Source organism: Siphateles boraxobius, unplaced genomic scaffold (genome assembly GCF_051911475.1).
Source record: "Siphateles boraxobius isolate OS27281-9 unplaced genomic scaffold, OSU_SipBor_1 130, whole genome shotgun sequence".
Taxonomy (NCBI): domain Eukaryota; kingdom Metazoa; phylum Chordata; class Actinopteri; order Cypriniformes; family Leuciscidae; genus Siphateles; species Siphateles boraxobius.
This window is the reverse complement of record NW_027508734.1, coordinates 30145729-30160945: the sequence shown is the minus strand read 5'-3', so window position 1 is coordinate 30160945 and position 15217 is coordinate 30145729. Positions and strand designations below refer to the sequence as shown.

Below are 15217 nucleotides of genomic sequence, written 5' to 3'. Positions count from 1 at the left end.
CCACCCCGCTGGCTTTATTTAGGACAGCTGTGCACGGTGGGCAATGTGCATTTAAAGCGGATAAATGTAAAAAAAAATGCGTCAAAGTTGTTTGAATATGCCTCATTTACTGCTGCAGCTGATGCCATTATGACCATGAACCACAACAGCCACATCCATGAGATCATTTAAATTTATATGAATATTATATCTTAAGATGTTAAAGGTCACAAATAAGTGTGAAGTTTCATTTGCAGCTAAACATTTTGTACAGTCATAAGTATTTATCTTAAGGTTTCTTTTTATAGTTTTTATTAACCTTAATTAACCTTTAATTAACCTTATTATTAAACTAATTATATAAAACTATGTTGCCAGTGCACTTCAAATAAGCTGGTTCTATGCCTTTATTTTGTCATTAAAACTGATAGAAACAGATCCTAAGTCGGGGATAGGCAACATCAGTCCTTGAGTGCAACTGTCCTGCAGAGTTTAGCTCCAACCCTAATCAAACACACTGGAATTTTCTGTACTATTCCAGCAAGACTCTTGTTCTGAGAAAAGCACTTTAAAAGACATCTTATTGCTTGGGTTCCACTGGTTGAGTCAGTACAGCACACAAAAGGCTCTGAAAGATTTCCACAAAAGATGGCGGAAAACGCCTCCTGTCAGCTAAAACGACCCATTAAAGAAGTACAAGCAGGAGAAACGCATTTCCCAAATTGAATGTGCAATTTACAGTCAGCTCTAACGCAGCTGACCCCTCACACACTAATGTTTGCCTCCAGCCATGGGCCGTCCCTCCGGATGTTTTATCACTCCTATTGTCGAGCTATCTATTTAATTGAAAGAAGTTAATTGAATGAAAATGATCAACTAAGCTTGTATTAATATTGCTAATGGAACTTTCTTCTTGGCCCTGTTTGAAGAGAGATGTCACCGCAGGAGTTTTGGAGAGACCCATTAAAGGCTTGCACTTAACCTGATGGGCTAATTAACCAATGCTTATTCATTCCACTTAGACAGGAAGAGCCTTCGGACCCCCTGCCCCTCAAGCCCACCAGCAACAGAGTTTTGCACTTGCCGTTATTACAGTGACGTTAACATTCCTTGGTCAGAGATTGATAGGCGTTCTCTAGAGATAGCCTTCCAGACGTTTGTTTGACACTGTAATCGGAGAAAATGAGTATTAAACAGAAGTGTAGATAAGTGAATTCAGATGAAGTCAACTGACTTTAGATGTGACTTACCCAGTGTTCAAAGAGAACGAAGACTTAGAAAAGATATATTTGTTAAATAGTAGTGTGTGTGTTTTTTGTTATTGTTTTGCTTTTCCCTGCACACCTGAGTGTGTGTATATTTGTGTCCTGATGTCAATAAAATGCATGCTTTGTTAGTTGTGCTGGCTGCTCCACTTTTGGTTGCACTATTACATAAGCTATGTCAACAAACTAATTATACTTATTAAAGAAATAGGATAAACGCATGGGGCAGATAGTTTTTTTCTGGTTGCTGAACTGTTAATGACTAAATCGTAATGTTTTTAGAAGCTTAAAATATGAGGTTTTTCATATATCAGCCATTTTTTAAATATTTTTTTAACTTCCACTGTCCTGATTGTGAATGCACATTGTGCTAAACTTTTTTTTTCTAAATATGTAGGTGATTACCAACCTTGTGAAAATGCTCAAAGCCCGAGATATTCGAAGACCATTCTGTCCATCGGGTCATTGGCTGTCTGATGAGGTCAACATCAGGGCAGACAAGGTAAAAATAATTAAAGAAATTTAATCATATGAATAAAACGTAATAAACAGAATTACTAGTTTCGCTGTTTGCTTAATTGACTGCAATGTATTTGATTGATAAACATTAAAGATCCGATGAAAGCTGGGCTAGTTAGATTTTTGCTAATGAATGGCAAGCATTTGCATTTGAAAGAATAAATACAATTTATTATGAAAGTGTAATGGTTTTATTTATTTAATCTAGGGGTGTGCAGCAAAGCCAATATTTGTATCTGTGGCAATGGCAAAAATATTGTATTTTTGTATTTAGATAAAGCCAAATATGGGTGGGACATAAACCGAGGGTTTGTCTAAACTATACGAAAGCCTGATTTAAATGTAACTTTGTTCCCTTCCCTTCCCTGCATATAGCAAGTATGCCTTTTATAATTCATAAAATATTTTTTCTTGTTTTTTTATTATTATTTAATGTATTTATTTTTTATGTATTTTTAATCTTTTAATAATTAAATACAAAAAGAATTAAAATATCCTATTAATTAATTTTTTATTAATTTAAACAATAGTACTAAATGTTAAATAAGAGGAATAAGTTCTTTAGGACAGTGTGTTTGTCTGTATACTAGAGGAACTGCAGATTGCTCTCCCTCATCAATCATATTGCTTTAATAAGAAATCGCTCCTATTGGTCAGAAACTACAAAAACCAACAGAACCCATTATAATTAGTTATACTGTCTGTCTACACTGCATGTGGTGCAGCACGAGAGTCACAGACACAAATGTTCTATTTCTTTGACTCGTACAGGGCAGAAAGCCTCATGCTGTTGCGCACACCACTTACGTCACACGTCTGCTTGCCGCCTCCAGCAAGACAGAAAAACATCGTATAATGTTTCTCTTTTGTAATGTATTGTATGTTTAAATAGACATGAAATAGTAGAAAATGTGTCTAATGCAGTATCTTAGTTGATGTATTTCTTAACAAGCTCTAATTTCTGAGAGACACAATATACAGAAACTGCAACACGGATGATGGCGCTGCGTTCATAGAGTTTACACTCATTAACTTTACACATTTAATATTGCATTGTAATTTTAATATTTTTCTATTAAATAAGGCTATCACCTCTCTGTTATCTAGCAAGCACAAGGAATTTTTTTCTATTATTATGTACAATTCGTTATTTTCCATGCCTTTCTGAATAAAGCATATGGCTTCGGGCACATCCCTAATATAATCAAAAATACATGTTTCAAAATAAATAAGTTTGAAAATGCATGAACTCACTAATAGCTTGTAGTGAACTGACTTGCTTTGTATATTATTGTTAATGCGTAGGTGACTCAGCTCTATGTGCCCTCTGCAAGACATGTGTGGAGAACCAGGAGAATGGGACGTATCGGACCACTTCAGTCCACGTTAGATGGTAAGACTTATACTTGTGGAGAACAACCTCATCTAAGTTGAAGTGTTGTGAAACACAAACAAAAACATGTGGTAATAATGACATGGCTTCTGTCAAGCAGTTTCATTCCAAAGCAAGAACACTCAAGAGGGTCTTAATGCTAACTAGTACCAGTGTGTCTGATATTTCCCATGCCACCCTGGAGCACATGTGCTTAAAAATTCAATCAGCCTAAGGCTGGACACATCTGGCTGCCTGTTTGTCCGGACCTTTTTCATTTCCCTAAATGGACTAGCGAGGTAGTGACGAATGGCTCCTGTATTGACCATGCTGCGCCATATTTCTCCACCAAGATGGCCCCTTGATGGCTGGTTTGTGGAGAGAGAGAGAGAGAGAAAGAACTGACTAATTGAGTAGAATCGTTCCACCATGCAAGCAACGTATTAGATGAATGACACTTCTCATCTGCTGCTATGGCAGTTTTTTTCCCGTGGTCGAAACGTTTGTATAATACAAAACAAACGTCCCTGTAATGGAGGGAGAGGACAGGTGGATGGGCAAATCGCTGCTGAGTTAATTAAAAGTGTGTGGCAGGAAAGACAGAGGGGGATTGAGTGATCTTTAATGGGATGCTCTGTAAATATCGCATTCAGCAAGGCTGGAAGGAGACCTCACTCAAGGTTGAGCAAGTGTACAGATGTAAATGAAGTAGGTCTTTTGCAACAGACATCATTGTCTTGTGCAGGTTAATTATCTCTAACAATTTACTGCCACATGGTTTGACCTTGTTGTGAATGGAAAAAATATGTGGATATACACTACCGTTCAAAGGTTTGAGGTCAATAATATTTTTTATGTTCTTGAAAGAAGCATAAGGTCCCACCATTGTTAATTAAATAATACAGTAAAAAAAAAAACAGGGCTGTGTGATTAATTGTTATTGATTTTCGAATTTGGCTTCCAACGATTATGAAAAAAAGATAATCGAGGTAAAACAATTATTGTGCCATTGCTGCACTTTGTCCAGCACACCTTCCTTTACTTCACAGCGGTGCCCATTAGTTCCTCCCTAAAAGCCCAACTTAACATTCAAAAACAGCCAGATAAGCGAGTGTTGTAAAATGCATTCTACTGTTGCTATACTGCGGGACGTGCTTGATATGAAATAGTGTTATTAAAAGTGCATTAAGCCGCGAAAGAGACACTGTTCCCCAGGCGACTTTCTGTGTGAGCGCTGCGAGATGTAGCCAAATGTGGTAGAGCAAAGTATATTTTGAGCTTCAGGTGTGGGCCTAAATGGTCAAATACACACAAATATGCTTAAGTGCTTAAATATGCTTAAATAAACTTAAGTAGCTTTAAGCTTAAGTGGTAACTTAAGTCCATAACTTTTTTGGGTTAAAAATTATCCTGAATAAATTGTACATTCATAACCAGCCAGTGTTCAAAACTATCTGCTTGCCATACCTCGATTCAGAACGGTAAGCTTGAAATAACGTTTTTTAATTTCAGTAGTACTGGTGAATTTACGTGGGAAATTTGAGCATGAAATGACACTTTGTGTCATTACGTCACATCTGTACACATAAAGAAGGTGTCTTGGCTAGTAGGGATGTAACGGTTCACAAAATTCACGGTTCGGTTCGATACGATACAGTGGTGTCACGGTTCGGTACGTTTTCGATAGGCTACGGCAAAAAGAAAGAAATGCCAGATAAATTTCCTATTTATTAAAAGAAAAATTAGTTTTAAAGTGTGAGTTTTCCTACATCTTGAAACTTTTAGTTTAATAAATGGGGGTAATCTTTGAAGGATGAATAAATAATGTTTTGGTCATCACATTATAAATAACATTTAAATATGAAAAAGATGTGTGATGTACTTGAAAGCATTTTACTATTTCTGCCAAACTTCCATGGTTACAAGTTAGTGTTACTACATTAAATCCATGGTGAATGTTGCTGATCTGTGGACTTAAAACCTATAACTAGTTCATTCATGGAACAATGTTTCTCCTGGTTTCCACGTCAGCGCTGTTTGATCCGTTAATAACGGAGAAATGTTAGTGCTTCTCACTAGATCTCGCAGTGATGTTATTACTTCAGTGGCGAATTCAAATGCTATGTTTACTGGATCTCTCAGCGCTGTGTATAACAGTGTCGCTTGATCAGGATCGGCTCACGCTGCTCTAATGTTGATGGTCCAAACTGATAAACGGTCCGTGAAGCACAAAATAATGAGTAGCTCAGTTTCGGTCCGCTTTCATTACGTTTGCCATTTGATGTTCCGCAACGTTGTAGTGGTCGCGCCAGCGCAGATTTTGGTCGGCAGGAAAAATGGTCCAACGAATCGTTCGGTTTGTAATGCGTACTGAACCGATAGCCACGTACCGAACGATTCAATACTAATACATGCATCGTTACACCCCTATTGGCTAGTAGGCTATATTGCGTGCAAGGATGTTGGAGGTGGAGATTTATAGCCTTTTCTCACGGCACTCGATATAATTAAAGTTATCAATTTGATGACGGATCCAGAAAGTTTCAAACACCAGTGACAACTGGAGATTCACCCATTGTAAAATGCAAGCAACTTCCGAGTGTCTACTCTCTACAGAAAAAAAGAGACTGTAACCGGGCCCATGCGAAAACAAGTATAAATATCGGAAGGGCATTAAATGTAGTCATGCAATGCTGATGTTGTTAACATTAATAATTTGAGAACAAAGTATAAGTTGCACGGTTCGATCAGATACAAGCGATCGTTAGATTTAATCAGCGCGATTTACTGCTATGTTTTTTTCCCCTTAGTTGGTCAGAACAAAAGTGGATGTTACTTACATGTTCAGATGTACATTTTCCGGTGAATATTCTTATGTTGGTCATACTTCCAAAAAGTGAAATCTGTGATTCCGAATGACAGTATTCACACTGGCGCGGTGACTGACAGCCGCACATTCTCCTCAAAACATTGGATTCATCCGTGCTGTGCCGTGCCGAGGCACAACCCACGTCAAGTTGATAATTCCGTGAATAACTGCAATTGCAGATTTCGAACAGAGATTGTGACAAAGAAAAACTACGGACCGCAGTTTTAAGTGTTTGGGGTGTGACGAGATCTCGTGCCACCGCCGCTCCCTCTATAACCCTATAACTGCCGGTGCAAAATAAAAACAGCAATTTCACAACAATTATAAAGAGTCTGTGCGCTACAGTAATTTGATTATGGTTGCACTTGCACTTAATAAGACTAAGAGAACACTGTTATTTATTTTGTTATTTATACTGTTTTTATTTCTATGGTGAATTTGTGTTAAGGAGTTCAGTTAGGAGGTCACACACAGCCTCAATCAGAAGTTCTGGAAGCTCATCATAATTCATGTACAGTAAGGTCTGAAGAGACTAATGTGAAATCATACAGGTGAAAAGCCAGTCAGTAAAAACCTTTTACAGTGCTTGTATATTGTTTTCTTTCAATGCATTTGATAATTCATACTCATAAAGTAGACCTGAAAAGACATGCATTATAATATTATTAGTTAAAACATTTCAAAATGCACCTGCATACTATTTTTCCAGTCATGAATTTCATCATTGAGGATTTCTGAAAATGTATGCAAAAGTCTCGTCTCGTTCTTATGAACCCAATCTCGTGTCTCGTCTTGTGAGATAAGTGTCTCGTCACACCCCTGTTAAGTATTAATCTGTATTTAATGTAAACAGTGAAGACTATGCAGGGTTATTTTACATTTGTTATATTCCATTTATTTTAGCTATTACTTATCTGAATACAACCTAGTACATCTTCCTGAAAAACTTAAAGCACTGTTTATTTAATTTTTATTTTTGTTCTGTTGAATTTATTTGTCAGTTTTGTTTATGAGAATTATTTTTTGTTTTTATTATATTGCTGACTGTTTACTTGTTTTCTATAATTGTTTTGAGGACCTTTACATTAGTTAACCTTGTATTAGTTTATGCTGAAGTATATATTATCTATATCTATAATCTATTTTCTGTATTTTCTGACTGCTAAAAGCAAACAATGCCAAGTATTTGAATGTTTAGCATCTAGCTCATTGGCTGCTGCTATATAGATAATGATGTGATCGCTAACAAATTGAGTTAAGGACCTTGCAGCCTGTGCCATCTAGAGTTTAATGACAGAACTTTGTATATATCTGATGTCTGAAATAAGACTTTGATTATATCACCCACCAATAATCTTGTTAAATAATCGTGATTTCAGTATTGACCAAAATAATCGTGATTATAATTTTTGCCATAATCGGGCAGCCCTAATTTAAAACAACTTTTCTATTTTATTGTATTTCTAATATGCTGATTTGGTGCGGAAGGTGAGAAAGAATTTTTTGGTTGACTGGTAGTATATGTTTTTGGGTGGTGAATACAGCATTAGCGATTGACTGTCAACAGGATGGATGAAGATTCTGTGGTTGTACAGTAAATTGCTTGTCAGTTTTATATTTTTTGTTGTCCTTGTAAATTGAACAGTGAGGTAATAAAAAAATATTGGGATAGATTCCTAAAGGCGTATTGGGTGTTTCATAATTTCATTATTCAGGATTTGTAGATGTTTTTTGTTTTTGTTTTTTTTACTTGCACAATTTAAAGACAAACAGTGACAAGGATACAAGGGGAAACAGGATCGGAAAACAAGGAGATATTCAGAGATGACCTTTTTAATAAAGTGTAATAAAAGATTGTTGTCCCCCGCACAGTTGGACTGGAGCCTCCACCATTGTCAGTATCGGAGGAGAGACATTTGGCTATCCTGACTGAACTACCGTTTGTTGTGCCCTTTGAGGAGCGTGTGAAGGTAAGAGCCATTACTGGTATGATATGGATTCCGTTTCATGCTCAGCACTGGTCTAAAAATTCAATGATTTTTGAATTAAAGAGAAGGTTGAAAGTTGTAATTAGTTAATAGCATTGGGTTTTTACAAACTCTTTCATTTGTTTTTGTGCTTTTGATAAGAAATGGTGAGAAAGTGAGAATCTAAATTAACACATGCTCAAATTTGCATCCATTAACTGACTTAAATCAGCTAAACTTCTTTCATTCTGTTTTTAGATTTTCCAGAAGTTGATCTATGCTGATAAGCGGGAGGTGCAAGGAGAGGGCCCTTTTTTGGATGGTGTTAACGTCACTATTCGGCGGAACTACATCTATGAAGATGCATATGATAAATTATCCCCCGAGAATGGTAAACAAGGCAAACCTTCCCCTTCAAATATGCTGAAAGCTCTTTTAATAAAAAGCGATTCGCATACAGAATGTGATGTTCATAAACACTGGGATGAGAAATTAAAGGTATAAGATACAATAATTTATAGCAGCTGTTTTGATGAATTTGGGGCGAGGCCTCTTGAGTGTAAGAACGTACCTGAGAAAAGTATTTTTAGTTGTGTAGCACCAGACATTTATAGATGACAGAAGATTTTGTCAAATTTTAGTGTTTGCTTTTTTTTGGTAAATGTTTTTCTGACTATAGCACAGACTGGTGTTAAGCCTTCGAAGTTTATATGTAACGGAAGTAGCAACAGATCTTTTTTTCTGTACTGCGATGTACATCCAAGTGAAACAGATAATCATAAAAGAAGGAATGTAGTGCAGGGATTTGGTGTTTGATTCATTGCTTGGCAGAGCTGAATGAGAACTTGATTTTCTAATTTTGTCACATAAATTGTTGTTTTCTCATAATATTATTCCCTTCTGTACTTCTGAGGTAGGTCACCCCATACAGATGTAATTACTAAAAGTCTGTAAAATAGGGCACAATGTATTGTTAATATTTTTCACAGGTGTTTTACTCTTATTTTGAATTATGCATTGCATTGTGTTTTATTTTAGGGTTAAAGGAAAAGTAAACTTAAAGGGTTGGTTCATTAATTACTCACTCTCATATCGTTCCAAACCTGTAAGACTTTCGTTCATCTTCTTAACACAAATGAAGATCTGAGAGCTTTCTGTCCCTCCATTGAGAGCTATGCAACTGACACTTTTGTTGGTGCTTCAAAAAGTTCTTAAAGAGATCGTAAAACTAATCCAAATGAATTGAGCCATTTCCTTTTTTTGAAGAGACTCGATCGCTTTATATTATTATATCGCTTTTTATTATTATTCACACATTCATCAACTCACATATCAGATGTGGTAAACATAAGCTTAAGCATGTTCGCTCCAATGAGGTTGATTCTCATGTGTTACGCGGCACGTTTGAGCTTCAGCAAGAACCAATGAGGTTTGTTCTCGTGCATCAAGCAGGTTCAGTTGACCTTCTGTTTATTACCACTGATCAATGTTTATATGTGAATAAGAGCCTCAATTAAATCTGTTTGTTATATAAAGGCAGTCTCTTCAGAAAAATTAGACTAAACTGCTCAATTCATATGGATTTGTTTTACTATCTCTTTATGAACTTTTTGAAGCATCAAACACCCCATTTACACCTGGTATTCAAATGCGATCTGTATCCAGATAAGTTATCCGGATAATAAGTGTTCTGATCTTACCTTTGCGTTTACACCTTGTATTTTTAATGCGTTCTCGTTATCCACATTGAGTGACACCTGCGCGTGAGCACTGAGGTGGCGGGAAATCAGCTGTAGTTTGTCAACATAGCAGGGGCAGAAGATGACGTTTGGCAGGTACGAATGCCATCACGTCGTACGGATTGTGTTTACACCTAGTTAAGATCCGGTAAAGTTCTGGTAAGGGAAATCCGATCACAATCCGATCACAACGTATTTACACCTTGCATTAACATGCGTTTTTTATTATCCGGTTAACTTATCTGGTTACAGATGGCATTTTAATCCCAGGTGTAAATGGGGTCAAAGTGTCAGTTGCGGACAGAAAGCTCTCAGATTTTATCAAAAAGATATTCATTTGTGTTCTGAAGATGAACAAAAGTCTAATGGGTTTGGACCAACCTGAGGCTGAGTATGTAATGACAGAATTTAGATTTTTGGGTGAACTATCCCTTTAACGGATAATGTCCTGTCAGTAAATTATCAGCACCTTTACGTTTTTCTACAGATATTTATTTTCTTACGGTGCATGTGGAGCATTCTAAATACATTTTGTTTATCTCCATTTCAGAACCTGATCTCAAGAAGAGGATCAGAGTTCATCTGCTCAATGCTCATGGGCTAGATGAAGCTGGCATTGATGGAGGGGGAATATTTCGAGAGTTCTTGAATGAACTGTTGAAGTCAGGCTTTAATCCTAACCAAGGCTTCTTCAAGACAACTAATGAAGGGCTTCTCTATCCGAGCCCAACTGCAGAGATGCTTGTGGGAGAATCCTTCACCCGTCATTACTACTTTCTTGGCAGGATACTGGGAAAGGTAAGACCAGTTTCACAAGGATCATGTGATGTATTGCATTACACTATAACATTCTTTATCTCTTCAGTGGCATAGAGACCCAAGAGCATTACGAAATCAGCTTGATCACCTGCTACACCTGTTCACGATTTAGTTAACATATTTCACTGCAAGTTAATAATTTAATAACACTTGCAGTGGCTGGTCTTTTCATTTTTTTCAAGTTTTCTCATTTGACTTTGGGGTCAAATGGGGTCATTTGGATCAATGCTGAAGGTCAAAGGTCAGGTTCAATCAGTGGTCTCAGGCTGAGTAGCTTAGTTAACATTATAGATCATATGCATTTGATTTATGAGGTCACTGAAGTTTAAAGTCAAGTTTATTTGTGGCCTTTTGAGCCAAATATTTTTTTCTTTGTCTAGGTTTATTTTTCTAAGATCATTTAGTAAATTACCTTTAATAAACCTCCATCAAAATACTAGAAATGTATGGTTGCTTGTAAATTAAATAATTTGCTCACAATTACATTACTTTGTCTAATTGTATGAGGCCTCAAAGTAGTTTAGGAGCTTTAATTTAGCGACAGAAATTACAGTTTACTGTTTCCAAGCATTGCAGGAATCTGTATATACAGTAGCAGTACTTAGTTTTTGTTGGAGGGTGGAAAGAATTTGATATAAGTGCATGCTTATTTTTTAATGGTTAGAATGGTTCGTAATAAGTGGAATTTATTTATTTTTTTTACAATAAAACCATCTTGATAACTCTTTGATTATCCTAAATTTGCCTAGTATTTTTCTATAATGGCTACACCTTGAGCCATAATTTATTGACGCTATTGTTTTGGTCATCTCTTTTGTATGGCCGCTAGCTGGTATTTATTAGCCGCTAATGTTTTTAAAGTTGCATTAATGCGTATGCCCAGGATTGTTTATCACAAATCACATTGACTGGGGGAAGGGTAGATGAATTACCTCATGCCAAGAAGCTCGCTGCTCAATTAGGCTACTCCATTAGCCCACGATTTCCCGTCTCTGTTTGTGTAGCCACCGCATTTGGCCATGGACGCTTAATCAGCTAGCACCATAAATAACTCGAGCCGTGCTGCTGGTAATGGAGTTTTGATCTGTTTTACAGTCACGGGCATCAACACACTTTGTGAAGAGGCAATTCAGGCCACTTATTAGAGAGCTATAATGAACACACACACATACACACACACACACACCTTGTAGGATGGAAGGGACATAACTGAGCTCCTACCCTAAGGAATGGCTGGCCCCCTCCCTCCTACTTTCTTGATCTTATTCCATTCAATTGCCCCCACTCCTTAGTAATGGGCGAAGCAATTAAGGTGACGAGATTAATTACAATTTGACTTTCAATTAACCCTCCTTCTCTCTCCATAAATATGTGAAGGAGTGGCAGACTGAGTGGGATATTGATATTTGTTTAGTGCTGTTATAAAGACGATCTGTATAGATTACAATTGCGTCACTGTAACTGTGGCAGGGCCCAACGAAGAGACCTGTCAATTTTACTTTTTGTGATGCATTGCAATTTTTTATTTTTTTATTTTGACATTGTGTCACCATGTGAAAGTTATCTAGTTGGCTTTGGTGAAAGGTTTTGTCCAAACCTGTCAGTAGTTCTTTTTTTTTTTTTTTTTTTGGTGGTGGTGGTGGTGGCTTCATATATTACATGAAATCTAAACTTCTTGCCTGATTGGACCAGCTGGATAAAATCCTGTTGAGCCCTATACTGTTAGCTTTGCAGACCATATTTGTGTCATCAGGTTTAAGAGAGTTTAGACATGATTGCAAATGCAGATTTTGTGTGGTCCTGCTAACCGGTGATTTACACAGAATTGGAGCCATGGTCATTTACAAGGGTCGACACATCACTTCACTTATTTATTAAATGTTTTGATTAAGCTTTTGATTGATTTGATTATACTTTCAGCTACCATTTAAGAAGTGTAGTACTCCCAGATCCATTCAACATACAATTCTATTTAAAAATTTAGTTTTTGGCAAATGTTTTTGTTTTATTATTATCTTTCATCATTTCATGATTTTTTAAATGTTTTTATTTGGTTTAGTCTAAGACACTGACCAGGTTTACATTTCACTGCAAGTTGTATTTCTATACATGACTGTATGTGACGAATACAATTTTCAATATTAATTTGTAGAATTGCTATAACATGTCTTTATCAGGAAGACATCATGGGATGGGTGCATTATAGATCATGATGTAGAAGAAAAAGGTGTTTTCAAAATATTGAATGTGGATACTTGAAAAATAAATGTTTTTTATTTAAATATCAAGGCATGCTACAGCCATTTAATTAAAGACCCACCCTTGTGTAGAATTGAAGTATTTTCACACTCTAATCTACACATGCCCTCAAATACGAACTGAGTCACAAGTGCCACGTGCTCTGCAGTTCAACAAGCAGTGCTTAACTGTCCCTCTTCAAAGGGCAACAGAGAGGAAAGAGAAGGTCAGAACTCCTGATTGATGGCAAGTGTGTTAAATTTTTTATTGATTCTTAATGCTGTAAATTTACAAATTTATTTGGCAGAAACAGAAGGCAGCTGCTAAGTTGTTGGCGTTTACTCTCCTGATGGTGCCACAATTTGCATTAATTGCGTTGCCACTGCACTCACTTATATTAAAAGTCCTGGCCATTCATTAATCCTTTTTATCCCAAATCATTTTGGCACAATTTCTGGCAATAAACACCCATAAATAACTTGAAGGTTTGAAAAATAGGCTGCGTTGTGCCTCCATATCCTTATTGCGGCTTCTTCTCGGGAGCGCCGTTATTGATAGGTTTCAGGAGGGCGCAGCACATATGTTCCCACAACAGGGCTCGTGGGAAGAGTGTTGCTAAGTGGATTATTTTGCATAAAAAATGTCCCATGTTTGAAGTTGCACGATTAACCTGTGTTTAAGAAATGCTCTGATTTACAGCCTACGTGTGTGTTTTAGATGCATGCATTATGGAGATTTGGAAAATTTATAATCCATTTAGCTTATGTGGTTGAAGGATTTAAGTGCAATCATTTATTCAAGGCCTGTATATTTTAATGAACTCAGATATGGGTTTTTTAGGACTGTTGTGGTACTTTAGCTTTTAGGACTCACCTTCCTTGTGCTTCTTAATGGAACAAGAGGTTAAGGATACAGTTGATGTTTTTAAAGTTTGAGCTTCTTTAATATAAGGTGTCAATAGTATTTGGGACAGATTAGCCCACAGGATATAGATATTGTCAACATTTTGCCACTTACTTTACATTACACAGCGTTTAACAGTCCTAGAGGTCATATTGTTAAATGTATGTCTCTCTGTCTTCTGTCTCCCAGGCGCTGTATGAAAACATGCTAGTGGAATTGCCTTTTGCCAGTTTCTTCCTCTCCAAGATTTTAGGCACCAGTTCAGAGGTGGACATCCACCATCTGGCCTCTCTAGACCCAGAGATGTACAGAAACCTGCTTTTCCTCAAGAGCTATGAAGGTGATGTGGAAGACCTCGGCCTTAACTTCACTGTGGTCAACAATGATCTTGGGGAGGCACAGGTGAACAACCCCCCCCCATGCCCTTTTGTTTGTCTTTTGTCTCTCCTCTCTCCATCTCTTGTTCTCTGGCATTGTTAATGATTGATCTAACTGTTGTTAGTCTTGGCTGATGGAGATAAAGCACGTCTCTGTCTAGAACTTCTCTGTTGACCAGCTCAAACACACCTACTGGGAGGAAAACTGTGTAGCAAAGTATAAGGTCTAATCATCCAGCTTGATATCTGGTAGTGCCACTCCTCACTTCCAAACATATGAAAACCAACTCAACCTGTTTTGTATGGAGGGAAATTGTGTGTGCTCTCCACATTTGGTTCAAGTTTAAGTAAAAAAAAAAAAAAAATCTTTAAAAAAATTTGTTAATGAAAGGAGGTATTGAATGTTCAGAAAATATTGATTGTCAACTCAGGTCAAATATTAGTAACAATTGTGTCCTTATATAAAATGTATATAACTATATATATATAACTATGACAGGATGGGTAACAGGGTGGTAGATTTAGCCTAAATAGTAATTCAGTAGTGACTAGCAAGTTGAATGGAAATGATAATTGATACTGATTTTTATTTTAAAAAAACTTTTATTTTGGTTGAATGGAAAAAAATAAATAGGTTGACCATTCTTTCTTATAGCTATGAATGGAGAAAATTAAACAGTTTGATCATTCTTTCTTATTACTAAGGTACCAAAGTACAAGCAAACTCTTATTTACTTTCCCCTTCATTAGGTAAAGGGTGTTCATGTGCACTCATTTCCATTATGTTCGTCAGTTGCCTTTAACACTTTCTTCTGCTGCTGAACTGTATCACTTTCAACATGGAATTAAATCATCACTGAACCCAGGGAGACAGTGCCTGTTACACTTTCATTTATTTGTTTCGTTTTCCAGGTGGTTGAGCTCAAACCAGGGGGAAAGGACATCCCGGTAACCACAGCCAACAGGATAGCCTACATCCATTTAGTGGCTGATTACCGTCTGAACAAACAGATCCGAGCACACTGCCTGGCCTTTCGACAGGGCCTGGCTAACGTGGTCAACCTGGAGTGGCTGCGAATGTTTGATCAGCAGGAAATTCAGGTAGCAGCTTACCTGGGCACGCACACACGCACATGCACACGTACACACACGTACACACGTACACACACG

At 37.0% G+C, this 15217-nt stretch overlaps 1 protein-coding gene across 2 annotated transcripts in view; it reads left to right on the top strand.

The window, feature by feature from the left end:
• Positions 1-15217, top strand: part of ube3c (ubiquitin protein ligase E3C) — a 33116-nt gene that overhangs the window by 12643 nt on the left and 5256 nt on the right. For both annotated transcript variants that reach the window (XM_077229108.1, XM_077229109.1), the window contains exons 15-21: positions 1642-1746; positions 3069-3156; positions 7877-7974; positions 8230-8362; positions 10261-10508; positions 13860-14072; positions 14960-15148. In XM_077229108.1, coding sequence (XP_077085223.1) covers positions 1642-1746; positions 3069-3156; positions 7877-7974; positions 8230-8362; positions 10261-10508; positions 13860-14072; positions 14960-15148 — 1074 coding nt within the window. The remainder of the gene's footprint in view (positions 1-1641; positions 1747-3068; positions 3157-7876; positions 7975-8229; positions 8363-10260; positions 10509-13859; positions 14073-14959; positions 15149-15217) is intronic.